Source organism: Lytechinus variegatus, chromosome 18 (genome assembly GCF_018143015.1).
Source record: "Lytechinus variegatus isolate NC3 chromosome 18, Lvar_3.0, whole genome shotgun sequence".
NCBI classification, from domain to species: domain Eukaryota; kingdom Metazoa; phylum Echinodermata; class Echinoidea; order Temnopleuroida; family Toxopneustidae; genus Lytechinus; species Lytechinus variegatus.
The window spans coordinates 7976008-8003230 of NC_054757.1; the positions used below are offsets into that span (position 1 = coordinate 7976008).

Consider the following 27223-nt stretch of genomic DNA (forward strand, 5'->3'; position numbering starts at 1 on the left):
GCTTTTCTTCGCAAGTTCTCTTTCATTCAGTTATATTTAATCAAGGCAATGTTTTGTTTATTAATGAAATGATTTACTCTGTATTATTGTATGCATTTCTAATTTGTTTGCATTGTACATCTGTTTTTTTAACCTATTTGAATTTGAATGAATAAAGAATTAAATTGAACTGAACTTGAATTGAGTTATGGAAGATTGAAAATCTCTGCAACACTTTCTATAGGGATCCTCAAGTTGGTAACTTCCTTTTAAATGCCGATGACTGATTGTGTGGATAACCCTCCATTTGTTTAATGTACAAATTTTTCAGATTTTCCCCTTTATTTTTCATATTTCAGATCATCCTGTCCTGACCCGACAAATGTGTGAATTACATTTCCCATGACATAGGCCTATGTTATGCTCTGAAGGAGGTAATATTCAGTTTCAAAGAAAATGGGGAAAATCTGAAAAAAATTGTGTACAAAACATTTGTCATCCACAAAAATAAGCCATTTGGAAGCATGTGTGCAAAGTCAAGGATCCCCATAGAAAGTACATGACATTTCCAACTTCTATATCTAAAAAAAATTATGACCGATTTTGATAAAACTACTATTTTACTCCTCTCATTGGTTTCCTATTCAGTTGAAATAAGAAAGAATTTAAATCTTCTTTGGAGTGATTGGAGTGGAATATATATTCAAATGGAGCAGAGGTGAGGGGAATCCATGAGACAAGTTGCAAAGGCTATTAATATGCTTTTCACACTGCATTAACCCCATACTATCCTTAACCCTATACTAATCTTTTTTGGGTTTCACACTGTCTTTCGTAACCCCATACTATTTGCTTAATTAGCTGGGGTTAACACCTTAACCCCTGACTATCACACAGCTCATGAAGAGTGATGATTTTGCCAGACAGAGCATGATTAACTTGCAATTTCGACTTCTGTGATTGGCTAATGCTCAGCCCCACTGTTCCTTAGCCTGGTTTCATTTCACACTGCATCTCATAGCACCATAAGTCGGCTTACCCTGCTTTATACATGTAGCAGGGCCAAATAATACAGTACTATTAACAGTGCCAGCCCACTTTGGTAAAGCGTAGTGTGAAAACAAAGTGGGCTAAGCTTAATCCCGGGAAATCGGTGGGGCTGAGACCCCCCTTTAGCTCCACTAATTTCCAGCGGTTAAGAAAAATATAGCAGTGTGAAAAGCATATATGAAAATCACTCAGAATTGGCAAGTAAAGTTTATCAATATCACAGAGAAAATTTGGTATCATATACAAAAAGAAAACAAAACCATCTACAGATTCGCTGCATTACTGTTTCATAAATTTTTATTCAATTCATTACAATCATTAGATATATTGTTTTATCAAGAGAAATACAGAGAGAGAAAAAAAACAAGACAAAAAAATGTGACAGAGATAGACTATTAAGACATGTACACAGTTAACATATAACCCAACCCAACCTCATGCCGTAATAAAAACATAGAATAAGAAATATCACGACCTCCAAAAAGGCATTTCGACATGAATAGTTAGAAAAAGGATGTTAATTCTTCAAGATAATATGTATATGCATTAAAACCACAATATCCGACTTGACATAATTGAATGAATTTAAATGAACGTCTCAAACGATTAAAAAGAATAAAAGTTGAAAAATACATCGACCTGATTGAATCAGTTATCATGCAAAAGTTTTCATGACAGTAAACTACAACAAGACTACAAAAGCAGATGAGAAGGCAGAGTTGACACAATCTTCTTTAAAAAAAGATCTAATAAAAAGTAATGGTTTGGCAAGTTCCCCCAAGTCTGCGCAGTCCCCCTTGTCTGTGCACACATGTACCTGCACGATTCTAGTAAAAGAAGATACGCAACGAACACAAACACATGCAACATATAGACAGATATTCATTAAAAAGTCCAACTCAAAATGGTGGAAAAATAATGAAATTTGGGCATTTCCTGTGACGGCCACAAAATACAGCCTTTCTCATCAAAATCCCTGAATCGCGTGCAAAGTGAATGAGTGCGCAGACATGGAGCACCATTATTTTGTTCAATCTGAAAATGACTGCCCAAGGTATTTTTTAAAGAAAATCATTCATTTTCTTTTTCAAATTTGTATGAGATATTTGGCACCCTAACTCATAATGATGTAAGGAACATTATCAACTGAAATATTTAGTGAAATAAAAAGAAATTTACGTAAAATCTTAACTCAAATCGTTAGGTGCGCAGACTTGGGGACCACCATCATACATGACAAAATGACACTCCTCTTTATGTGCCTACCAGTGCAATAATGTATGAATTGTTTATATGAATCCTTCGCTACAAATCTGAACTAGAATTTAGCAATTTTCTTGTGAACACACATCTCTATTCTGGCCCCTGCATTCCTATACTGAGTTTTAAAGATGTCTGTAGACTGTAATTTGGCCAACATTCAACTAAATTAAATTCAATTTTATTTCATGGTCCACTACGTGGACACTCTTTTTGCTAGCAAGGATTTAAATAACAAAATATTAAAGCTTCTACTAACTTATTTCTTTTCATAGAAGGCAAACTTTCATCCCTCACGGATAAGTTTTCTCTAATAAGTATTCAGTTTGTTATAACATGGAATCTCTTCTTAAGGTTTTGTGCTAGCCTAATGAATCCACCTTTTTGTAACCAACTTGCTAGTTGCACGAACTATCCCAATGGAAGTTTCTAAAGAGCTATTTCATGCAGCCCCAATATGAATACACCCTGTCAAAATAAACTTGATACTCTATAATATTAATGTATGGAACCGCATAGAGTTTACTTTTAAACGTAATCATCACTACAGTATAAAAAGTGCTGGCTTGCTTAGATTTGAAAAAAAGGTCAACTATTTGTTCAAGGGGATGATCTATTGTTCACTCGCCTCAACTCTCATTTAAAAACTATTGCGGCATAATACTTTTGTTGAACAAAGTCAAATCTTAACAGTGTAATAAAATACAAACTATATCCTCCATACATGGTACTAATCCTGAACTTTCAACTTAATTTTCTCTCACAGTTTTCTTTACTGTATAAGTGATATCCAACTTTATGTTGTGTAATCTTAAAATGGGCTTTTGAGCCAGCTTCTATATCAATCTTATTTTACAAAATAGTTCATGCCTTGTACACAACATGCCAATATTGGTTCAAATATATAATTACTATGTACTATAAAATTGACCAAATAAACATACAAGGACTCGGGTTATGTTTAAATGACATTTCAATTACAATGGTAATATACAAGCTCTTCACTAATTGCTTCTTAAAAAATGAAGATTAAGATTCATAATTTAGTTCCAAATGCAAGATAAAGCTTCATAATTTCAATTTTACGTAGTGGTAGGTATATGAGAAGACAGGAAAAGCCTTTTCCGGGGATTTATCTAATATTTCTGGCATTTGTGTACCATCCCTAATTGTAGCCAACATAGTTCAGCAGAACACCCAATGGTACAGAGACTGATAAATATGCCAAAGTGGTGTTGTGAAAACCATGAATCCTTGATTCACTTCTATTGATATTGGAGGGGGGGGGGGCAACTTCACATTGAATGCAATATACGTGTATTCATTATTTACGGTATAAAAGGCAAAATTCTGATTTCAAAGCAGTCTTACTCTTAATAAGAAAACTTCGAAAATCATACTTTTATAGAAGTGATTTGTATCTCAATCATCATAACCTTTTTCTGAAAAAGACGAAAGTTAACATCTGATTATTTCAACTGAATGGCATTTGAAGGTGAGTATATATCAAAGCATACCTAATGAAAAAGGTGGAAAATAACATAGCGAGTTGACAGAAATAAAGAGCAATGTTGCGGTTACATATCTCAGTCATAAATAATGTTTTCTGTGCAGTGAACATTTTACAATAAATGAAAATGTAGAATTAACTTCATACAGCAAGAGAGGAACATCATCACGAAGCGTCCAGTCACATCAGAGAAACTCCTTGTTATAAGCTACTGAAAAGCGTCATTTTGATTTGCATTGCACAAATACAAATTACTGACGAGATTCTTATGAAATGCTCCCACACTTCCAGAATTTTTGAGAGCCGAGTATAGGAAGCTGATGAACCCTGGATGGGGTTGGGGGCAGTTCCCTTTTAGGCCCCTGTCATTTTGTGTTTCAGGATATAAAAATGAATATGTTAATTTTGTCAAACAAAATCTTACAGGGTCACATTACTGCAAAAACTGAGCCACTCTTGCAATGTTCCAACTAAATATCATGTAGAACCCTGCACTGTGAAATGTTGTAATAATTGACCCCCCCCCCTTACATCGCAACCCCATGCTCTCTCTCTGCTTTGTACAGTTAAAATACATCTTGAAATAAACCAGTCATTCCACAAATTGATGAAATGTTCATAGTTGTAGAAAATGAAAACAAGAATAATCTCTCAAAATACCTTCAAGGCATAGAATACTTCAACAAAAAATAATATTACTCAAAATCATATTAAATAGTAATGCACTAATAAATCTTACAAGAATATATTACTTTACTCTATCCTAATGTGTGTTCTTCAAAGAACACATGCTAAATATGCCATTTCTCCCCTATCTACTCAATAAATTTCACAAGTCTGTAAGAGATGAAATTAATATAAACAAATCTTCGATCTCACCTAGCTTTTATCCTATAACTGCGATGCATAATATTATATGAAATAGAACTGTCAGAACATGTGTAAAATCATACAGCAAACATTGCAGCTGACTAGGTCTATTTTCTAGTTTAAATCAACAATATGAAATCTTTGTGTCAATGAAGCAACGTTCTATCCTGTTTATGATAAAATGGATGCTCATTGCTACAAAAGAGAAATGATATTGTTTTCATATTTGAATGATACATGACAAATGATGTATATAATAGTGTGAAATATATGATGCACAAAAGTAATTCTATAAATTAGGTACGTTTGACCCCCTCTAAGTTGTATGTGGGACTTTAGTGAAACAAATTGTCTTTCTTTTAAAGATAAATTCCAGTTTTGGTAATGATCTCAAAATGACTCTTTACTGAATCTAATATAATGACCACCCAAGTGTCTGTTTGTATGAATAAAAATATGTGCCAAAGGATTCTGGGAGAAATTGTGTAATTGCTGAGAAATAAGCAAAATAAGCGCGGATTCGGTCACTTCCGTCGGGTCTTTATTCCAGCAGTAATAATACACTGTCCCACGTGTGCCTATCTGTGTTGGTGATCTTCAGTGTGAACGTTTTTCAGCGTAGATTTCAAGATTTCACAAAGTTCAGTTTATGTAACTGTACCAGATCTAGATCCTCGATGATATTCTGACAATTAAGCCTGGTTTTACAGACTTTCTCATGAAATCAGCGTTTACTGCAAATACTGGAATTTCTCTTTAATATCTAGTTCATATTATTTAGTAATGCTCTACAATTATCATGCATTCAGCAGTATATGAGAAAGGGGGTCAGATTTACAAAACGATGATTATTTTATGGAACTGCCCTAAATCTGACGCCAAGTTTCGGAAACTTATACTTAAACAGTCAATGGTGAATGCATTTCCCTTGGTATTTAGACACACTCTCAGCCTTGTTGATGTACTCACTAAAAAATAACCTGCAGAAAGACCTATAAAATGGCCCTATCTACCAAAACATACTTTAATTTTTTAATTGGTTAAAAAGTCCAGCCAGAGGCATTCCACTTTGTGATATACAAATAATCATTATTATCATAACCTGACCAAGTATGTTGAAAACGGTTGTGAATACTCAATCTACGAATTACTAGAGACAGTATTAACCTGGAGGTAAGTAGAAAATGTCTTTATAGCATTGAGCTCTTCAAACAATCATCTTTACTGTAAGTACTTGATTCAAGAATGATTAGAACTCTGATGTGCATATGACAGTTCAAACAGCATGGGTTAGTTACCAAAGGGGTGTTCCATGAAGTGGTAGGGTTCACCGACAACAATTTCAAGCTTCTGAAATCTATGAATCTGATTGGCTGACAGTAAATGTGTCAATGAAAATCACTGATGCAGCATTTCATGAAACAACCCCATCCTCCAAAACAGTAGTAGAAATGTACTTTTGTTATATTCCAAACATCAGTGACATTGAGGCCCGTATTCACAAAGGTGGTTTTGAAAACCCACGGTTGAACCCATGGTTTATGCAGATTTCTTGTATAAATTACGTTTAATTTTGCGCGTATCAGGAGCGCATATAAAAAATGTCCGATGCTGATGCGCGCTTTTGTCACAGTGCGCCAAATCGACGCATGTTACCATGGTTATATACGCTATTTTATTCATGAGTCCACTGTTTTTAATCATGAGTCCACTCTTCAAACAGTGGACTCATGAATAAAACAGCGTATATAACCATGGTAACATGCGTCGATTTGGCGCACTGTTACAAAAGCGCGCATCAGCATTGGACATTTGGTATACACGCACCCGATGCGCGCTAATATAAGCGTAATTTATACAGGAAATCTGCATAAACCATGGACTCAACCGTGGGTTTTCAAAACCACCTTTATGAATACGGGCCTGAAAGTTTTTCACTGTACCTTAGATGTTAGAAAATATAAATTTTGTGCAGACTTTGAGTAAATATTTGTCGAGTTTTGTACAATTTTGAAGATTTGTCGGAGGCCATTGTGACTTCACTTTTCCTTCACTAAAAAACAAATCTGGGGGGTGTTTCACAAAGATTTAAGTATGACTTAGAGTCGCACTTAAATGCCTAGTTGCGCGAGGTATAAAAGGCTTGACCGCATTGGTCAGATCACGCAAAGAGGACGCGCACTACAGCGTATTGATCAATAAGATTGCGCGTTGCATTTCAGATACGCGTCGGCATTTAAGTGCGACATACTTAAATCTTTGTAAAACACCCCTCTGATGGTCTTATTGGTGACTCTAATACACGTGTCCTACAAAACACTGACAAAATAATTTTGGAAATTTAGAAATTGCTGAGTGCTTGTCTGAACATGAATTCTTTTTTTCTCTCGATGTCGGGAAATAATCCAAAGCTCTATCTAGAAACCATACAAACCCATCTCACGATCATTGAGAATTATAATCACAGAAACCCTTTAGAACAGTGAATACCTTCAAATATAAAAAGAATTGTAAAGCTCAGACTACTGAAACAAGATAATGTTTTAGATCTTCTCGTTATGTGGATTAAATATATCGGATTACCATGAAACCATGGACGTGTTATTGGGTTTCTCCCGTAACTAAACTCATTCTTTGAACTACCTAGCTGCACACTAATTGCATAAAGCCTGATAAAAGTCCCACATTTTTTGAACTCTCTGGCCCGATTTCACAAAGGTGGTTTTGAAAACCCACGGTTGAGTCCATGGTTTACACAGATTTCCTGTATAAATTACGCTTGATTTAGCGTGTATAAAAAATGTCGAATTCTGATGCGCGCAGTGCGCCAAATTGACGTCTGTTGCCGTGGTTATCCACGCTATTTTATTCATGAGTCCACTGTTTGAAGAGTGGACTCATGAATAAAATAGCTTATCTAACCATGGCAACAGGCGTCAATTTGGCGCACTGTGACAAAAGCGCGCATCAGCATTAGACACTTTTATACACACGCCAGATACGCGCTAAATTAAGCGTAATTTATACAGGAAATCTGCATAAACCCTGGACTCAACCGTGGGTTTTCAAAACCACCTGTGTGAATTCGGGCCTCTGTGTGTCAAAAGTAGGACTAAGAACACAGAAGTAGAACCCAAAATGGATAATTATTAAAAGGTGTCTTTGAATTTGTAAGACATCGGAAGATGAAAATTACAGATCACGGCTGCCTTACATTCGATTCAGGGGAGGGATTTTCACAAAGGATGTGAAATACTTTCAAAGGACATTTGTTTCACTGGACCACAAACTTGGAAAACTTGTCATGTACATGTATGCACCAATACCACAATTTGCCTGCTCAGGTAGCAACAATAATACCCATCATTCCATTGCATAACCATCATGCAAAGCGTAATACTCAAACTTACAAAATATCCGAAAGTACAATGAATTGATTACCACCATTTTGATTACACAGATGTTTTCACTTAAGTGTAGAAAGGGTAAGACTGTAAACAAGACAAGACTTATAATCCCCCTTCGGCTGTTCACAAATACCAAGAGTCACCAGCAGCCACTGATAGGTACAAAAATAGATTGGGAAAGTATGAGGTCCAAGATAATGATGAAACTTCGGTTGGTGAGATAGGTAGAATTTCAACTCATTGGGTGTATAAATCATCCAATTGGCATTGATTTCACAAGTCTGGACAATACAACTTTGAGATGAATAAGAACTTGGTTTCCATCTTGATAAGGTAAGGGTCACAGGCATACAAATATAAGGGCCAAATAACAGAAATTTATACAATTAATATTCACAATTAATTGTAAGTTTTGTACATGGTTTGCTACAGACTTACGATTAATTGCATAATTGATTTCATTCTTTTTTATATAACAGGGTTTGGTGGTCTACTGGGTTAAAAACTAAAATTCCATATTCATCATGAACCAATGACATATGACACAAGTGAGAATCATCGACTGTAAGTTTGTGCCTTCAAAGATTTCAGATTTAGACTATCATAGAGCTTTCACTGGACCCAGGTTCCCACAGGAACTAGTCCAGGAACTATTTGATCTCTTTCTGTAGATGCTGGATGAACTCGTAGTACGACATGGATCCCTCTGATCGGTCCTGGATCAGGTGGCCCAGGAATAGGCTTCGGTCCCGGCTGTCATCCCTGTTGGTGATAAAAAAAATGAAGAAATGTTTTTTCCCCTTGCCAGTCTTATAAAAAAAAATGTTGGACTGTTAGTGGATCCCTCCATTTCCTCAACTTTTATTCAAATAGTAAAGATGAACAAAACAAGTCATATGCAAAATGCTTTATCATAAATATTCTACAGTGTTCATTGTGGAGCGTTGTGGCCCAGTGGATTAGTCTCCGTACTCTGAAACAGAGGGTCGTGGGTTCGAATCCCAACCATGGCGTAATTTCCTTCAGCAAGAAATTGATCCACAATGTGCTGCACTCAACCCAGGTGAGGTAAATGGGTACCTGGCAGGAATTTATTCCTTGAAACGCAGCGCGCGTAACAGCTGCACTGCTAAAGCCAGGGTAATTATGCTGCATATACTGTAGAGCGCTTAGAGACTTCTGATAAAGTGTTAAGCGCTATATAAGCAAGTATAATTATTGTAAATATCATTAACATAATTATCATATTGTTTAGTAATTGTAAATATTCATTTACCTATGTCATATTGTCATACTGTGTATAGTTGTATATTCCTTATTTGTATCTTTATGATGATTTCTTTTACTGTTAAATTGGCTCGAGTTGAAATAAAAATAAACCAAACTGAACTGATATAATACGACTCAGGATGCATACTTGTTTGCTTAATTTTCTCAAACAAGTAACAATGAAAGGACAGTGTAAAATACAAGACAAATACATATGTTCAATAACATAGCAAAATAGAGCCAAGGACTAGGCCATAGTGCAAGTGACAATTTTGTTTTCATCTCTACATTTGTAATACGGTATAGTGGGACAGCCCAACCAGCACATGTGATAATTTCTGGCTCCATATATCACTTCTACTATACAGTGCGTATAAAAAAAAACGGGACAGATTTGAAGTCTATAAAATTTTTGTTTCAAATAATGATGTCTATATTTTGGTGTTAATAGATGCTCTAAGGTCTTATCTTTGCGCCAGAATTGCAGAATATGTGTAATACAATGATCGGACTTCTTGCTAATCAGGAGACTTCCTCTTGACCTTTTCATTATCTGTGCCGCAACTTTCGAATTATGCTCTCAAATTTCATTTACAAAGTTATTTATTCAATTTATTATTTCGTTTTTTCATTTAATCTTCTCTTACCTTTTAATTTTCCTTCATAAGTAACTGAGAAAAGAAGATTTTTTTGTCAACCCAAGCAAGAAGATTTGAATGATTAATTGGGAAAACTTGTGATTATCAAAATCGTTTTATTATGTGAAACAAATAATGTTATGTACCTTTAAAAGACATGAATCTATTTTCAATGGGTCATTAATTCCTTGACCAAGTTTAATTGCTTGACAGGAAACACAGGAAGGGATTCATGTCTTTCAATGACAATGGTGTATTGAGTCAATTTTGAAGGAGCTAGATATGGCAGATCGGGTGAAATGTATTAAAAAGTTGTGAGCGAGCGAAGTGAGCATGCAAATATTCCCACCTTTTTTTAATTACAATATCAAATTTTGTGATAGTTTTTGACATAATATTCAGAAAATAATATATTTTACTTTCTATCTTTCCTTTTATTTCCTGTCCACTTTTTTTCTTGGTCAAGATTTTTTTAATTTGGGGGGGGGGGGCAACCCGAGCGCCCACCCATCTGTGTGGCTTTGTTCAAAAGGCACCATAATCTTTGTAGCACATAATGAAAGGATTTGAATAAAAAAATCCATGCTCTCCCATAATTCGGTTGAAAAAAATAATTTTAGCTTGAAGAAGGAATATTCAAAGCTAACAGAGAGCATATTAAAAAGAAATAACAGAATAATTCAAGCAAATAAATAATCTGAAAATGAATTTTGACCGCATGATTTGAAAATTATGGCAAAGATAATGAAAAGGTTAAGAGGAAGTCTGCTAATAAGCAAGAAGTCCGATCATCATATTACTCATATTCTGCAATTCTGGCGCAAGCCTCTTTTTGAACCCCCAACAAAAACGTCCCGTGTTCGCTCAAGCATGAACGAAACTATTTTTTTTAATAGCATTTGAAAGACCAGACCTTAGAGCACCTATTAACACCAAAATATAGACATAATAATTTGAAACTAAAATTTTATAGACTTTTCAAATCTGTCCCGTTTTTTTTGATACGCACTGTACATTTCATATACATTATGTATTAAGTTTTCTGTATTTTTTTTATCTTGATAATCATGCAAACATGTGAATATTGTTGGTAAAACAATAAAAACCAATTAAATAAACCCAGTCAGCAATTACTCCTTTTTAAAATCCATTATAATTTTTTTTTTTGGGGGGGGCAGGATAGGGTTGGTGAACTTACCTAATGATCAATAATGGGGCGTGGTACGGTCTCTTCTCTAGAAGCCAGCTCACAAATAGTCTAAGCTGTTCAGACCTTGGGTTATCCAACTCAGGCAAGTCAATCTAATATGGGAACAATACATGATATGAGTTCAGAACATGTATGCATGTGTCCACTTGAAATGGGTATATGATATTTATATCATAAAGAAATGATATAGCATATGATGAGACTTGGAAGGCATACATGTATGTACAACTAGCCATTTGGAGTCCAAGGCCAGATACAAGTTCAACACATGTCTGGCTGCTTGCATATAGCCCACTTACGATTCAATTGAACATGATATGGTTTATGATTGGGTAGTAAAACTGTGTACATATATCAGTCACTTCTGATATTATCATCTACAAACTAGACTACAAATGTACTTCAATTTGATACATAATCCATCATATTTATAGACAAATGTTTTGCATAAATATATGCAGCTGTGAGTGGGTTGTAGAAGGAACAGGCCATTTATTTTCTTGTATGTTTTTTGTTTGTTTTATCTTTAATTATGAAAGTGACAGAAATAAAATTAAAAGAATTTGCATCAAATACATTCAAATTTCTTTCCACATTTATAAATATCGAGTTTGGTACAGATTCTTCGTAGATAATAATAATATGCAACATTTCTATCGTGCTTAACAATTACCTCGGCTTTAGCACAGCTACCCTGATCAGGCATTCAAGGAATTTCTTCTTACTGGGTACCCCAGTGATGTAGCGTTGTGGCCCAGTGGATTAGTCTTCTGACTTTAAAAGAGGGTCGTGGGTTCGAATCCCAGCCATGGCATAATTTCCTTCGGCAAGAAATTAATCCATATTGTGCTGCACTCAACCAAGGTGAGGTGAATGGGTACCCGGTAGGAAGAAATTCTTTGAATGCTTGAGAGCCTAGGCATCCCAGCTAAAGCCGGGGTAATAATAACAGCAGGGCACGCTGGGAGAACAGTTTTCAGAACTGAAGTGGCTTCCCTGGGTAAATATACCTATACTATTATTATTACCCATTTACTACACCTGGGTAGAGCATGTCAAATGTAGATAAATGCCTTGCCAAATTGAATGTTAGTCCCCCAAAAAATAAACCCTCAAAACAAAAAGGAAATCCACAAACCTGTCCTTCTGGTATGCTAACAAAGTTTGGCGCGTCAAGAACATCCTTGCAGAAGTCAGGTGAGACATTCTGACCAATAAAGAGGTACATGATATCCCCGCAGTCCATCAGGAATGCCCCGTCTCTGCTTAGGTACTCTGATGAGAGGCCAATACGGTTTGGTTGCGGGATGGCCTGGTCCTGAAGCAATAATGCACCCTGTGGTGAAGAGTTCAAGAACAATTAACATTGTCTGAGTAATTTTCAATGATACAGTGTGCAGTTCAAGAGGAATGCGCCATCTCTGTTTAGATATTCTGATAAACCAATAAGGTTTGATTATTGGATGGCCTGGTCCTGAAGCAATAATGCACCCTGTGGCGAAGAGTTCAAGAGCAATAAACATTATCAGAGTAATTTTCAATGTTAAAGTGTGCAGTTCAAGAGGAATGCACCATCTCTGCTTAGATATTATGATGATAAACCAATAAGGTTTGGCTGTGGGATTGCCTGGGCCCCATCCTACAAACAGCTACGATTGATCCAATCAACTTCAAGTATATGGAAATCCATCAATGTCCTAAATTTTCCTCAGGAAAAGTTGCACCATGTCCTTTTGGAAACAAGGATAGGCACTGTATTTTCAAGAAAACTATGAAGTTATGAATGGACATCATATCTAGAAAATATTTTCAATAAACATGCTTTTTAGATGTTGCTGGCTTTCCATAGTTGTGGTTGATTGGATCAATTGCAACTCTTTGTAAGACTGGGGCCCTGGTCTTGTAGCAACAATGCATCCTACAGAAAGAATTATGGAACAGTTAACATAATAAGTGTGTGGCTCATGAGGAATGCTCTCTCTCTCTCTGCACAGGTATTCCAATGAGAAGACAATAAGGTTTGGTCGAGGGTTAGCCTGGGGCCCGTTGCAGAAAGAGTTGCCATCGATCGCAACTCTAAAAATCATGCGCAACTTGATTTTCAACCAATCAACAGCGCGCATTTGGGACTTGCGTTTGATTTTTTGACTTGCGTTTAAACGCAACTCTTTCTGCAACAGGCCCCTGGTCATGAATCAGCAATGAACCCTGAGGGGGATGTTATTAATCATCATAATACATCATTATGCCTATCAATGACTGAGGAAATATTGAAAGTTGTATTAAGAAACCAAATCAATTGCATCTCTATACATGACAGGCTAAACTAGCTATGGAATAAATCCAACTCATCAAACGACTCACACATTCCACAGTCTGTGAAGTGGTTAAAAATGTCTGTATCAACCATATATTTACCTCCTCAGTAAGGTTGTGTACTGCGTACAGATCCGGGTGAATGTGTAGCATCGTGTATAGTATCGGCATGCATTTGAACATCTCCATCGCAAACACTCTCGTATCCAGTTTTGTGCTCATACCGATGCGGAATGCAAGCTGAGAAGATAAAGTGGAGGTTAAAATGCAATTGTAATAAAATATTCTAAGAGCATGGCGGTATGGTGATCGAGATTTACAACGTCATGACATGTTTCCTGATAAACAGATTAACTCATGAGGAAAGCATATTGGCTCGTATTCTGAAGTACGTTGTAACTGAGGCCAAGGTCTAACTCTGCCACAATCCCCGGAAGATGACAATGTCAAAGCGTTGCTTACATTTATGTTTCCTAAGTTTACTTTGTTCTTTTCTGAATATCAGATCTTAGTAATAATTCCCGGAAAGGTAGGGCATCAAGTGTGCTGACAAATTTACTGCTAGAGATTTGTTTCACAATTAGCTATCCAAAGTCGAAGTTTCTAATTTATGCTTCACAACGAAGGTGTTCCAAATTATAGTGCGAAATGGGAGGGGGAACATGTATCCACAGGATCACCGCCCATTTATCTTTTTTCATCCTGTGTTTGATGGTTTGTATAAAACTGAATAAAGGTGGGACCCACTTACGTTCTTCAACAGGGCCAATGTATAGATAGGCAGCATCCTGAGGTTTGGCGGACACATGAGGGCGCCCATCGTATGTGAGCTAGCTAGTGTTGACTTGTAAGCAGCCAATGAGTCGAGGCAGACGTTAACTAATGCATCCCGAGCGTCTCCAAGGGACGAGGTTTGGCACTTGTCAACAGCTGTGAAAAAATATCAAAGAATGAAATAATGATCATTGTCATTTTCATGAGATGAGGAAGAGGATATTATAGAATGGATGAGAAAATCCCTGCAATCTGATTGGTTGAGAGCTATGCAAGAATTTTTACTGGGCTGCACGAACGATATCCCGATAATCAAAACGATATCCACTGTAAACAAGCTATCGCCCGAAAAGGTTATTGTGATGTCATCGCGCATGTACTGTTACGCTTGTTTACGTCAAAATTTTGAATTTTCGATCAAGGCAGAATGAATCAAATAAAGGATGCAAAATGATCTGTAAGTACAAATACGGTACTGTAATTGTCATTGGGATTAAAACTGCCCGCATACTTGTTAGTTGAGAAGTCTAGACATACGATCTAATGTTAGATCTACTGCCCTGAGCTGTGAACAGCCAAATTCTCCACTGCACTGCAGGCCGGCCAGGCAGCTGCAAGCGCTGGCCCCCGCCGCGGCCCGGGCATACACACACAGCTATTGGAGGTCGGAGGCTGCCTCAAGATCTTGTCAATGCAAAGCTGTATTTGGCAGTTTGGGTATAATAATGCCTTTGTGCCAACATATTATGCAGTTAAGCCCATATTTATGTTGTCCAGGGTTATCAAAGTGTCTGCATTACATTTTGGAATTTTCATGCATCCGGTAAATAAATCATGCGTCCGGTAAAAAAATCATGCGTCCGGTAAATTGAATTTACCGGACGCATGAAATTATCATGCATCCGGTAAATCATTAATTTTTGTATTTTATTCAATAAATTTTTTCCATTCTATAAAACAGATGATGCATGGGTTTCTTTCGTGGGTCAGTGGAACTGTGTGCACGCGGTAACTTTGGCATTATGGTCTAAACCCACTCGGCTGCGCCTCGTGGGTTAAACCATGCCAAAGTTACCTTGTGCACACAGTTCCTACTGACCCACTCTAACCCATGCATCATTTGTATACTTATCAACTGATATTATTCAGTGAATAATTTCCCTGCTAATGCATTTCAAACTGCTTAGCATCTTTACTAATTAAGAAACAATTAGCGTTTGTGAAGCATGGTTTTATATCAGACTGTACTGAACTTTGATTGAACAATCTATCCATCAATAAAGCTTGCTAATGAAATTTGATCTGGGAGAAATATTCCCTGATCGCCAACTATCGCATCTTCAAAATGTTATTATGATATTAGCCTATTGACTCATAGGCCAGAATTCACAAAGGTAGTTTTGAAAGCCCACGATTGAGTCCATGGTTTATGCAGATTTCCTGTGTAAATTACCCTTAATTTAGCGCGTATCGGGCGTGTGTATAAAAATTCCAATGCTGATGCATGCTCTTTTCAGTGTGCCACATTGAAGCCTGTTACTAGGGTTAGATACACTATTTTATTCACGAGTCCAATGTTTGAAACAGTGGACTCATTAATTCAAAACAGTGTTCTCATGAATAAAATAGCGTGGATAACCACGGCAACAGGCTTCAATTTGGCGCACTGTGACAAAAGCGCACATTAGCATTGGACATTTTTTATTATACGCGGTAAAATAAGCAGAATTTATACAGGAAATCTGCATAAACCGTGGACTCAACCATGGGTTTTCAAAACCACCTTTGTGAATTCGGGCCATAAAGTCTGTCATTCCTATAGGCTTTGTGCACAGACCACAGAATCTAGGGGACATTAGATGGTATTCTCATAGTAATGGTTTAGCTAACCCTTGATCAAGGTAGACCGCATTTTCATGTAGTCCATTTGCCACCTTGCTCATCAAAAACAAATAATTTCAGAATGCTTTGAAAAGTTAATATGTATACTTTTTAATGAAATGAGAATAGGATAACTACGAAGATTTCAAATATTTTTGTGGTCAATTATCTTTATCATGTATATTGAAGATCAACAGTAGCAATCTATAGTTAAAATTCATGGTTTATCCAGAATAAAAGATAGATCAATGAAAGTAGATGCAGTAGACACTTATTTCATGAGTCTGAAAAACAACGGTTAATTGTCACTCTCATCCTAAATCTCGCTCTGGTTCAGCTACATAAGCTAAACATTGTGAACTCATGGGCCCATATTCTGAAGTCAGGTTTAACTTAGACCATGTTTTAACTGTGCTAAAATTATGGCAAGCCAAAAGTGTCCACATATTTGTTAAGTTGTATGTTTCTTATGTTTAATGTGCTCTTTCCTGATTCATTGATGGTGAAGATATTCATCTATTTGCACTTCCAAGACAATCATGAATGATTTGAGAGCCAAATGAGCTGAAATATGATATCTCTACTGTTAGTGATTTATGTAACGATTGGCTATCAATACTTATACCACAACTTTAAACCCGACTTCAGAATACGGGCCATGAAATCTAAGCTGAAACTGAAAGTAACCAATCTGTAGATCACCAACACAGATAAGCACATGTTGGACAGTGTATTATTATTATTACTTTGGAAGAGACTTTGGTTGAATGTCATGCTTTTTCTCAGCAACTACACAATTTCCTCTAGGATCCTTTAGCACATATTTTCTATTCATACATTCATACACTTAAGTGGTCATTTAATTGGATTCTGTACAAACTCATTTTGAAATCGTTACCACACTGGCATTTACATGTATCTTCAAATCTGGGTCTAGTTATTAGAATACCAGTAATTGGGATAATGAACAATTCTTACCCATTCTAGCAAGTAAAGCTGAAATGGCCTGTGCGTCTGCTCCTACCATCAGATCCGTCAGCTGATTGGTCACAGGTAAACACATGGTATGCACTCGGATACGACGCTCACCTGTAGATAGACAGAAGGAGAGGAATCATTATCTCTCTCACATGTATATCTAGAAAGCCAATGTTGTACCAGTAAGTAATATGGTAGCATTTCAGGGGTTAAACAACTGGGGTAAATATATCCTTCATGAAATCAGCATTATTTTAAACTAATTTGATGCTAGATGCTAAATACTATAAAACAAACAAACAGAAATTACTTTAGTATTTCTACATTTAAGGTTAGCACTATTAAAGATAAATGAAAGTAGCTGCAGTAAACACTGATTTCACGAGAAAGTCAGTAAAACCAGGCTTAATTGTCACTATATCATCGAGGATCTAGATCTGGTACAGTTACATAAACTGAACTTTGTGAAATCTTGAAATCTACGCTGAAAAATGTTCACACTGATGATCACCAACACAGATAAGCGCATGAGGGACAGTGTATTACTATTGTTTTGAATTCTGTTGGCCCAACGCTTGACCAGAATCCCATGCTTATTTGCTAATTTCTCAGCAATTGGACAATTTCTTCGAGAATCCTCTTGCACATATTTTTTTATACAAACAGACACTTTGGTGGTCATTTTATTGGATTCTGTACGAACTCATTTTGAAATTGTTACTACAACTGGTATTTATCTTTAAACAGAAGTCTCTGAGTGAGCTATGATAATGTAGTATGAATAACATAATTCAAATAGACTGGCACCCCATATTTATTATCTTCTTATTCACTTTTTGTAAGAGATAATGTGAATTTTTTTTGTTTTTTTTTCTTAGGCAACACGCTTAATTACAGTGTACATAAGAACATATTTACCTTTACTGCTTGTATAGAGTAGAGCAGCTTGAAAGCATGCTAATGATGAGCTGTTCAGGTTGTCTTCTATGGAGACTTGCATGGCAAAGCCAGCATCGGGGTTGATGTTTGGCAATGAGAGCAGGTCCGTTGACCTCACAAAGAAGTTCCCATGGAATGTGTGTATACTCATCCCTGGTAAAATATATGAAGAAAGAAATCATTGACATTATTCATCTGAAATTACTGCATTGTTAGAAGACAAAGTAGCCTTGCAAGTAACTATCACTTGAAAGTCTGTTTTTTCAGTTTTTTGTTTCAGTTGCAGATTTGAAATACTCATTATTATTACTTGTGTGTTTTCCCCTAACCATCAGTATGATCATTGCTCAACATCAAAATCATTATCATAGTCAAATCAGAACCCACTGCACTATTCGAATAAGAGTAGGGGGAAACCCCGGTGTAGTGGTCCACCTGCATTCCCCTAACCAGTTATCGGGACGAGAGACCTGAGGGTCACAGTTCTGTGTGCGCGCCCTTGTAGGCGACCCAGATCGGCTGGCTCCTTCAAAGTGCCTTTGAATGTCCTTGACAGATGTATGGCGCTATACAAATGCTGTGTATCATCATCATCATCATTTAACAATCACTAATTCAGGCATTCTATTTCTCACTACCATGATCATCTTCATGATCACCTTAGTGACCATCTTCATTATATCACCATAATCATGATAAATATCTTCACCATAACCACTATCATTGCCATCATCATCATCATCATCAACATCACTTTCATCACCATCATCATCATCATCACCACCACCACCATCATCATAACCACAATCATCAATTAAAAAATATTAAAATATCAAATGAACTTCTCAACAGTAATGTTTTACCCTTGGTGCATCGTATCCTCATGACAGCTTCAAATCCAATCTTTCTCGTCAGGTATCTCTTGAGATCTGATTCCAATCTCTCAGCCTGGATGGGGTTCTGTACTGTGTGGAAGGCTGGGTAATAACTCAGGCTTCCTCCAGAGAATTTAGCAACACCAGCTAGCGGGGAAAATATAAAGAGGCTTTTTAATTAATATGATATCACAATGAATTACTACAAAAAGAGAAAAAAGAACTGCACATTTAAACGAAAGTGTCATGAAAGTTGTTGGAACCGACAATGAGGGAATTATACAAATAATCAACTGTTTTCTACATCTGGTGGGTGTTTCATAAAGCTCACGCAACGCACGACTGGTGATCCTTTCTTGTGCTAAATGATATCCCTGTATGATTGATTTATGACCTAAGAACATGTTCCAGTCATGCATAAAGTTGTGCGTAACTTTACGAACAGCTTTATGAAACCCCCACCTGACCCCAATTTTTATCCATTCTTACCTCATTTCAATAACTACTCAAGCCATGATAACTTGTGAGAATTACGTCTATTAATTTGAAGCACAAACTGAAGTAATATCATTACAGGAAGGTCCCAGGCACAGACGGTCGAATATACCTATTAATGGAATTTCAAAAGTGCTTCCAGTGCCCTTCCAGTGCTTCTCAGCAAATCAAAACCAGGGCCCCGTCTTACAAAGAGTTACGATCGATCTGATCAATCACAACTATGGACGGCCAGCAAAGTCAACATCTATTATGCATGTTTGTTCAAAATATTTTCCACGTATTATGTATTTTCATGCATTCATCGTTTTCTTGAAATTCACTGTGCTTCTCTTTGTTTACAAAGGACACTGTGCAAGTTTCCTACAGAAACAAATTATGACACTGATGGATTTCCATAGTTACAATTGATTGGATCAATCATAACTCTTTGTAAGACAGGCCCCTGGTATTTCATTCAAATTGTCAGAGTAGACAGTTTAAGCACTACTGAAAACTCTCATGATTTCATCTTATTAATTGTGAATAGATACAGCATTGCCATAAGAAGTTATCAGCTGCCCCCTAAGATGGCCACTCGTTACAAAGGGCACTGACCATTAAGAGCAAGGCTGGTATACTGATAATTAGTTTTCCTGTATCTATCTTCATGATTCTAAAATATCAGTAAATCCTTTAAGGCTCTCTTGTGATTGGTTGACAAAATGCAAAATTTTGAACGTGAACCAGTAATGCAAGACAAAAGTGCACAATGCTACTCCAATAATGCACCTCACTTCTGATCACTATGGCAATAAAAGGAAGATACAATAATTTTCAGAATACTGGTCCCGGTAAGCAGCTACCAGCTACGAGAAGAGGACGAGGTAATTCCAAAGCTTACTGAGGGTAGCAATGTCCATGTACTGAGCTCCTAGCAAGAACATATCGGCAGCGATCTGTTGACCAGAGAAATCTAAAGCCATCTTCTTGTAAAAGTCTGTAGCTGGACCAAGATTGGGCACACTCTGAAAGAGACGGGATAAAGAAAATGGGAAACTACTATCACAATCACAGAACATATCAAATACAGATATGCATTTCAACAATAGTTTATCATATGCCTTTGGGCATTAAAGAGAGGGATGAGTGAGATAAATTTAAGGATTTATTCAGCTTAAAGTTTGTGTTTTTAGTTAGGGTGAGGAAATTTGTGAGCATCCATGACGAACGGATAGACAAGTGGCTGGGTGGGGTGAAATCCAAATGAAAATCCATAATTTATTGTTCGAAATAGACATGAAATGAAATACTCTGAAAATTTATTTTTGCCCAATTGATCGTGGGCCCGGCAGCCACCGTGCAGCGCCAGATCGACGAGGCTCTATCCCTTTAATTGTTGAACGCCGAACATGGTAGCAGCAACTACCATCTTTTAACGTCTTTTGGTCTGACGCGGCCGGGGTTTGAACCCCCGACCTCCCGGTTGTGAGACGGACGCTCTACCAACTGAGCCAACACACCAGTGGATACAACGATAAACGAATTTGTGACCCCAAAATCAAATAAGATCACTGTCATTCCCATATATGAGCTAAGTTTGATGGTTGATCAAGCAAATGTTCAATAATCGCAAGAAAAAGTCATTTTCACTATTGAAATGACCTATGCACCCTTCGTCCGATCCAATGATGCACACTCCAATACATGTGCTAAAATTAAGTTGCTCTCTCACACAATTCTTTACTTTGACCTTTTGACCCCCAAATCCACTCAGATCTAGATGATTTCATATTCATACATGACCTGCAGATTCACGCCTGTCTCACCTTTGCCGTTGCCCGCTGGTTAGGGTCTTCCCTGGCTTTGAGTGCTCCTACTCCAACAGATGGTAATGTACACTGAAATATGGTCACCCGACCTCCAGTAGGATTCTAAAAATGAACCATAGATATACAATAAATAGTGGATTGAAAGCTTAAAACCAAGGGTGTGAGTGGTCACAAATAAAAAGATCTGAAAAAAGCTGAGTGGTGATAAAGTCTGAAATAGAACGAGCTCCCATTCTTTTTGTACAGAGGAAAGCCACAAAAGCTGAAATTAAGCTGAAAATCAAAACAAAAAAAATCTGAAATCAGATAAAAATCTGAACTCTCACACCCCTGCTTAAAACCAGCCCTGAAACTTATTAGTTCCAACACTGGAAAATTGTTACTCAGCTTCCACTAGGACTCTAAATATTAACCATAGATAAAAAGTGAACAATGGATAAAAATGAATCAGGTTATGAGTGCGAAAGCTGAAGGATGATTGGTATACAAATGAGTGGAACTTGTATTTTATGGTCTAAATTTAATGAAATATCCATGTGAGACATCAATTGATATTCAGCTCACATTATCTACTGATATTTCATAAAATAATTCATATGATCCCATATCAGCTGTCACAATCTAAGCAATGCTCCAGTCAATTCTATAGGAAGCTCCCTGCTTAGAATGTGCAGAAGGATCACACACATGCAAAATTTCTTTCTTTTTTCAGTTTTAAAAGGACTATCTAGTACCCCGGCGTAAACTGGCTTAAAGCAAGGAAAACAATTTGGATAACTAATCAACAAATTTTCACCTTTTCACGATTCATTTAATATCTTATTTACAGAATTTTGAAAAATCGCACTCACCATGAGTTTATGTGCAGCCTGCAGTGCAGGTCCAAGCGCTGTCTGGGTGTTCTTGTTACCGACGAACATGGCTGGCAGCTGGTTCAACAACTCACATACCAACTACAGATAATAAATAAACACATACAAATTGTGAAAATAATGAATAGTATGGATCTTTTACATCATCCTAAATGAATAACCAAAAAAAAAACCTTTAACGTACATTCTTCATTGGTATAAATTTTATAAGCCACTATTAGTCTTATATTTTGTCATGTATTTTTCTGTGTATATGTTTCCTTTTTTTTCTTACAATTCAGCAATTCATGGTTGAAAATATATATCAACATACATTTACTGTTTATTTAGTGAAACAATTTTTATGAAAAGCTCTTACCTCTTTAGATTCTTGTATATTGACTAAGAGATCACTAGGACAAGGCAAAAATACATCTGTAAAAATGAACAAAAATATGAAAAATATGAGTTAATAATAATACATATGATTTATATAGCATCTTTTCCATTTTGATTAAATGCTCAAAGCGCTTAGAAGAGAGCAAAACATACAAGAAAAGAGAACTAAGAGAAGTTCAAGAAAGGGTTAATTAAAAATGAGGAAAAATGTCTGTCTTCAAACCTAGTATCTGCTGGTGAACAAATGCAATTTTAGATTGCCCTTAAAGGATGTTGTAGAGTTTGAGTTCTTCAGCTCCTGTGGTAGTGAATTCCACATGTCTGGTCTGGCATGAGCAAAGGTTCGATCACCCCAGGATTTTTTAGATAGTGGGATAGTGGGATATTGATACAAGTATTCAGTGGCAATCCAGTAGAAATCAATTCATCTTTGTACGGAATGAAGAAAGAAGAAAGATAATGAATCCAGCCCTGTGCTACATTTAATAATGCATGAACAATGATTTTTATGACTGAGATGACATTTATGTTTATTTGTGTCCAAGTGACTGTACATATCAATCTTTTTTGTTTCAAATGACTCGATCTGACTTCAATCCAACATTGCCATTTTTTACTGTATTTGAATGTACTATATCTGTGATTGCAATTAATGTCAATATATTGTAAGTTATTGATGGACCTGCCAACCGTGCAAAATAGAAAAATGGACCTGGTGTATGTCAACATCATCTTTATCTTGAATTCAATAAAGACATGATTACAACAACAGATGATGCTGTCTCCATACCATACTATTCATGCAACCAGAGTGAGCTAGAATCTCTGGGTTGTATCAAATAGTTGTTGGATGATTCAAAGTAGGTGGAAATAAAGTTGGAGGGTTTCCTGTCATGTCCATAACCAAGTGCACAGCAGTAAAAAAAAAATGTTACACAATAATAATAATATAGGGTATTTATATTGCGCACATATCCACCTTGTTAGGTGCTCAAGGCGCTCCAATATTACCCGGCTAAGCTAGGTGTTCATAGCACACAGCTTTTTTTAAGGAATTACTTCCTACCGGTACCCATTTACCTCACCTCACCTGGGTTGCGTGCAGCACATTGTGGATCAGTTTCTTGCTGAAGGAAATTACATAAAATGGGAGACAATACAATTTCAAAGGTATTCCTTTTTCACTTTCCGAATCCTAAATACAAATTTTTCTTCAAACATACGTTTTGTTGCCAAAGCAGCGATCAGGGAAACTCACCATCAACATCGGAAACCACCATCATCTGCGGCCGTGTGGCGCCCTCTGGTAACGAGTAGAAGTGAAGCATGCTGTCGTAGGTGAGGAAGCCGATCATCGTCCTCGCATCACCGGGCATCTTGTCCAAGTTGTCAAGAATGGTTTGGCAGACCACAGAAAGGTAACCAGACTCTACCGCACTGAATGATACATCTAGCAGGAAGAGATAGACAGCTGGCTGGGGTGGACGTAACTGAGAATGGGAGAATTAAACATAAATGCCAGTTGAGGTGGCAAACTAATTTATACAAGTTCGAACAGCATCCATTAAGTAACCTTCCAAGTTTTTGTATATGTTCATGACAACAGGTATAACAAATGTGTGCAAGATGATTTAGACGAAAATTGTGCAATATAGACAATATAAGCATGGTATTCCGGTCACGTTTCTGGTCTTTTCAGAGCAATAATACATTGTCCCACATCAGCCTATCTGTGCTGGCAATCTTCAGTGTGTTTGCTTTTTGGCTTTAGATTTTTTTTTATTTCATGAAGATATGTTTATGTAAATACACCTGGATCCCATCAAATTTACCATTATGGTAACTCTGAATGTCAATGGTAACTTTCCTGAAATCCTTGATTTTGATTGGCTGTTGATCAGCGTTACCATGGTAATTACCATGGGATGTCAAAGTTACCATAATGGAAACTTTTATGCAACGGGACCCAGATCTTGATCTACGGTTGCATGGTTTTGATTAACCTCAATTTTATAGACTTTCTCATGAAAGCATTGTTTGCGGCAGCTTTATTAATTAAGCTTTACATTAAATATTTCTACATTCCCAATAAGTTTGTTCTCATGAAACATTGATTCATAACTTAAACCTACCATGTACTCTGATGGTGCTATGAATTCAATCGTAGAGGACTTGATCTCTGGTCGCCGTTGGGGGTCTCCATATGTCTTGGTTACAGGGTCAAAGGTAAACTCTTCTGGTACTGCCAAGCAGCAAAGAAATATTTGATTTCTTTAGTTATCATATGATGAGGTAAAGGTTATGATGAGTAGTGGTAGCCACAAGATAATTGGCATAAAAATGATTCAAAGTGGTATCTCATTGTCTTAATTCCATGAAAACATCCATGCAAGATATCATTAGACATTCATCTCATGTTATCTGATAACTTTTTATTAAAAGAAATAAAATTTCATAGATCAATGGCCACAGTCTATGCAATGCTCTGATGATATCTGCTGAAAGCTGCTCACATAAAACATGCACAGGGATCTCACAATTATTTGCAGACACTGGAATCTCATTGGTTTTTCACATAAGTGGATTTGTATAAGACCCATGAACAAGGCATGTTTGCATTTTATACATTTCAGCCATTTCTGAACTAATTTTGCTCAAACAAATGTTCCTTCTACTTGTAATTCAAAATCTAATGCCAATAATAATAATAATAATAATATTAGCCAATGTTTATAAAGCGCTTTTCCCAAATTGGCTCAAAGCGCTTTACATATTATTACCCAGTCATTGGGGTACACAATATCCACTCCCTGGGGAGCATTCCTTGCATTCAATAGAATAGTATTTACCAGGGATGTAGTTGAAGCAACATTTTGCCTGCCTTGGCCTTGTTGCAGGTACAAATTCTATGGGAGAATATTTTCTTCAGTGACATTGTGACTCGGAAGTATCAGACTCGTCTATATCCGTATTATTCACACTTAAAGTGATTCTGGAATATTGTGTTCTTCTTGGATTCCATGATTTTTCAAAAAATATATTGTGGAGAACTGTTAACTTAGCTTTTGTAGCCGATACTTACAATCATTAACTCTGAAGCAGAGATTACACCTCCATCTCCTCTGATCAATGAAGGCTACAAAAGGATTAATGTAAGTCCGACATGACCGACATCGTACTATTACACTTGATTGGATAACAGGCAGATGCTGTAAGAAAAAAAAAAGGAGCATTGGGCAATTTTTAAGTGTGAAATCTTTTAGCAACTGACAGCAGGGATTTTTTTTGAGAGAATAGAGAATTAAGCAATCAATGTTACATATTACATTTTGTAAAAATATAAAAGCACTCAAATTCAATTTTCCATCCACTTCAGCCCATATTCTCAACAAGAGGTTAATTGTCATAGCATAATAGCTACTCATAGATAAAGTATATGAATATTAACCCATGGTTTAACCACTAGACTGCGCACCACATCACAAGAAGTGTCCTTGTATCTGCAGTACCTTGCACTTGACATATATAGACATGCATTGCCTATTTTGAAGCATTGTACCATGCTGTTCATACCATCACTATGGAAATAGCACCTGGGGTGGTATTCTGAAAATTGTCTTAACTTTTCTTGTAAGTCAGCAAGATAACAGCGCGCTAAAATTCTCTTAAATTGGTATTCTGAAAATTATCTTATCTCTGTAAGGACGTCCCCTATTTTATCTCTGACACGCCCAATATTCTGTCATCAACCAATTATTAAGCTTGTTATATGCTTAGGCCAACCAATAGAAGCATCTCTTCTTAAAAATAATGAAGCGCATTGTTGATATGAGGCGTAATTTCCTTGCGCCCCCGACGCTTATGCTTGTGCGCTTCTTTGCTAAAAATACACGTGGCTTCTCAAAGATATATTTTCTCTGAAAAGATTCATCGTCTCGAACACCAATTTGCAATTGCTGAAAAGTCTACCAATCCGTCATTATAATGTCTTTTGAATGTCTCCTTTTGTAAAACATGATGTTCTTGCGGGATGCAGCAAGAAATAATTATTGCAGACGGGCAAATATCGCATGCAACATTGTATTATTATATTGTAATTCTAAAGATACAAGAATATTTCTCTTAAGACAATTTCAGAATACGGCCCCAGAATATCAAAATCTCAAGATTATGGCTAACAAATGCACAGATAAGCTGATTTTTGTGTGTGTGTTTGTAAGGGGGGTGTACACATTTCTGTTGGGTACTGTAAACGGGGTGGTTGTTTTGGAGCAGGTGCGACATCTGAGGCCAGAATTTCCTCATTACCATAATGGAATATTGCGATCGGGGTACTTACTGATAGATCTCTGAACGGATGGATGATTAAACCGAGAGGCAGTCGAGACTTCTGAAGGAGAGATTGAGATTCTGGTATTGCATTCAACGTTGACCGGAAAACACTGCAAACAAATACCGTACATGCAGAAAATAAGAATTCAATTTCATTTCAAAACAAATCAAGTTCATAATGAAATAAACAAAATTTGAGGTAAAAATGGAAATAATCATTGACCTATCAAAGACGTTTCATGATATTTAGGAAGATATCTTAAAAAAAAAACATGGTTCACTGTAAAGGATTACTCTTCCAAGCTCTCACACTAAAAAATATAACAAATTAGAGCTGAAACTGTTGGGTCAAAATTTTTGGTGTAGTCCCATACATGCT

At 36.6% G+C, this 27223-nt stretch overlaps 1 protein-coding gene and 1 long non-coding RNA gene across 6 annotated transcripts in view; one reads left to right on the forward strand and one right to left on the reverse strand.

Annotated features, from left to right (window-relative positions):
• The first annotated feature begins 6432 nt into the window (after positions 1 to 6432).
• LOC121431567 lies at positions 6433 to 7913 on the forward strand. Its single transcript, XR_005972138.1, has 2 exons — positions 6433 to 7387; positions 7826 to 7913. It is a non-coding gene; the product is annotated as an uncharacterized LOC121431567 (long non-coding RNA).
• The window catches only part of LOC121431566 (protein transport protein Sec24A-like), a 38714-nt gene continuing 19108 nt past the window's right edge, over positions 7618 to 27223 (reverse strand). For 2 of the 5 annotated variants that reach the window (XM_041629105.1, XM_041629102.1), the window contains exons 8-23: positions 26852 to 26954; positions 25595 to 25721; positions 24645 to 24754; positions 23771 to 24002; positions 22493 to 22548; positions 22114 to 22215; positions 21260 to 21364; positions 20335 to 20458; positions 18945 to 19103; positions 18061 to 18234; positions 17143 to 17253; positions 14261 to 14439; positions 13612 to 13749; positions 12332 to 12529; positions 11182 to 11285; positions 7619 to 8838 (exon numbers count right to left, since the gene is read on the reverse strand). In XM_041629105.1, the coding sequence (XP_041485039.1) occupies positions 8727 to 8838; positions 11182 to 11285; positions 12332 to 12529; positions 13612 to 13749; positions 14261 to 14439; positions 17143 to 17253; positions 18061 to 18234; positions 18945 to 19103; positions 20335 to 20458; positions 21260 to 21364; positions 22114 to 22215; positions 22493 to 22548; positions 23771 to 24002; positions 24645 to 24754; positions 25595 to 25721; positions 26852 to 26954 (2134 nt within the window). In that variant the 3' untranslated portion in view covers positions 7619 to 8726. Of the gene's footprint in view, positions 8839 to 11181; positions 11286 to 12331; positions 12530 to 13611; positions 13750 to 14260; positions 14440 to 17142; positions 17254 to 18060; positions 18235 to 18944; positions 19104 to 20334; positions 20459 to 21259; positions 21365 to 22113; positions 22216 to 22492; positions 22549 to 23770; positions 24003 to 24644; positions 24755 to 25594; positions 25722 to 26851; positions 26955 to 27223 lie in introns of all 5 variants that reach the window. The other 3 variants (XM_041629103.1, XM_041629104.1, XM_041629106.1) reach the window with 3 other exon arrangements.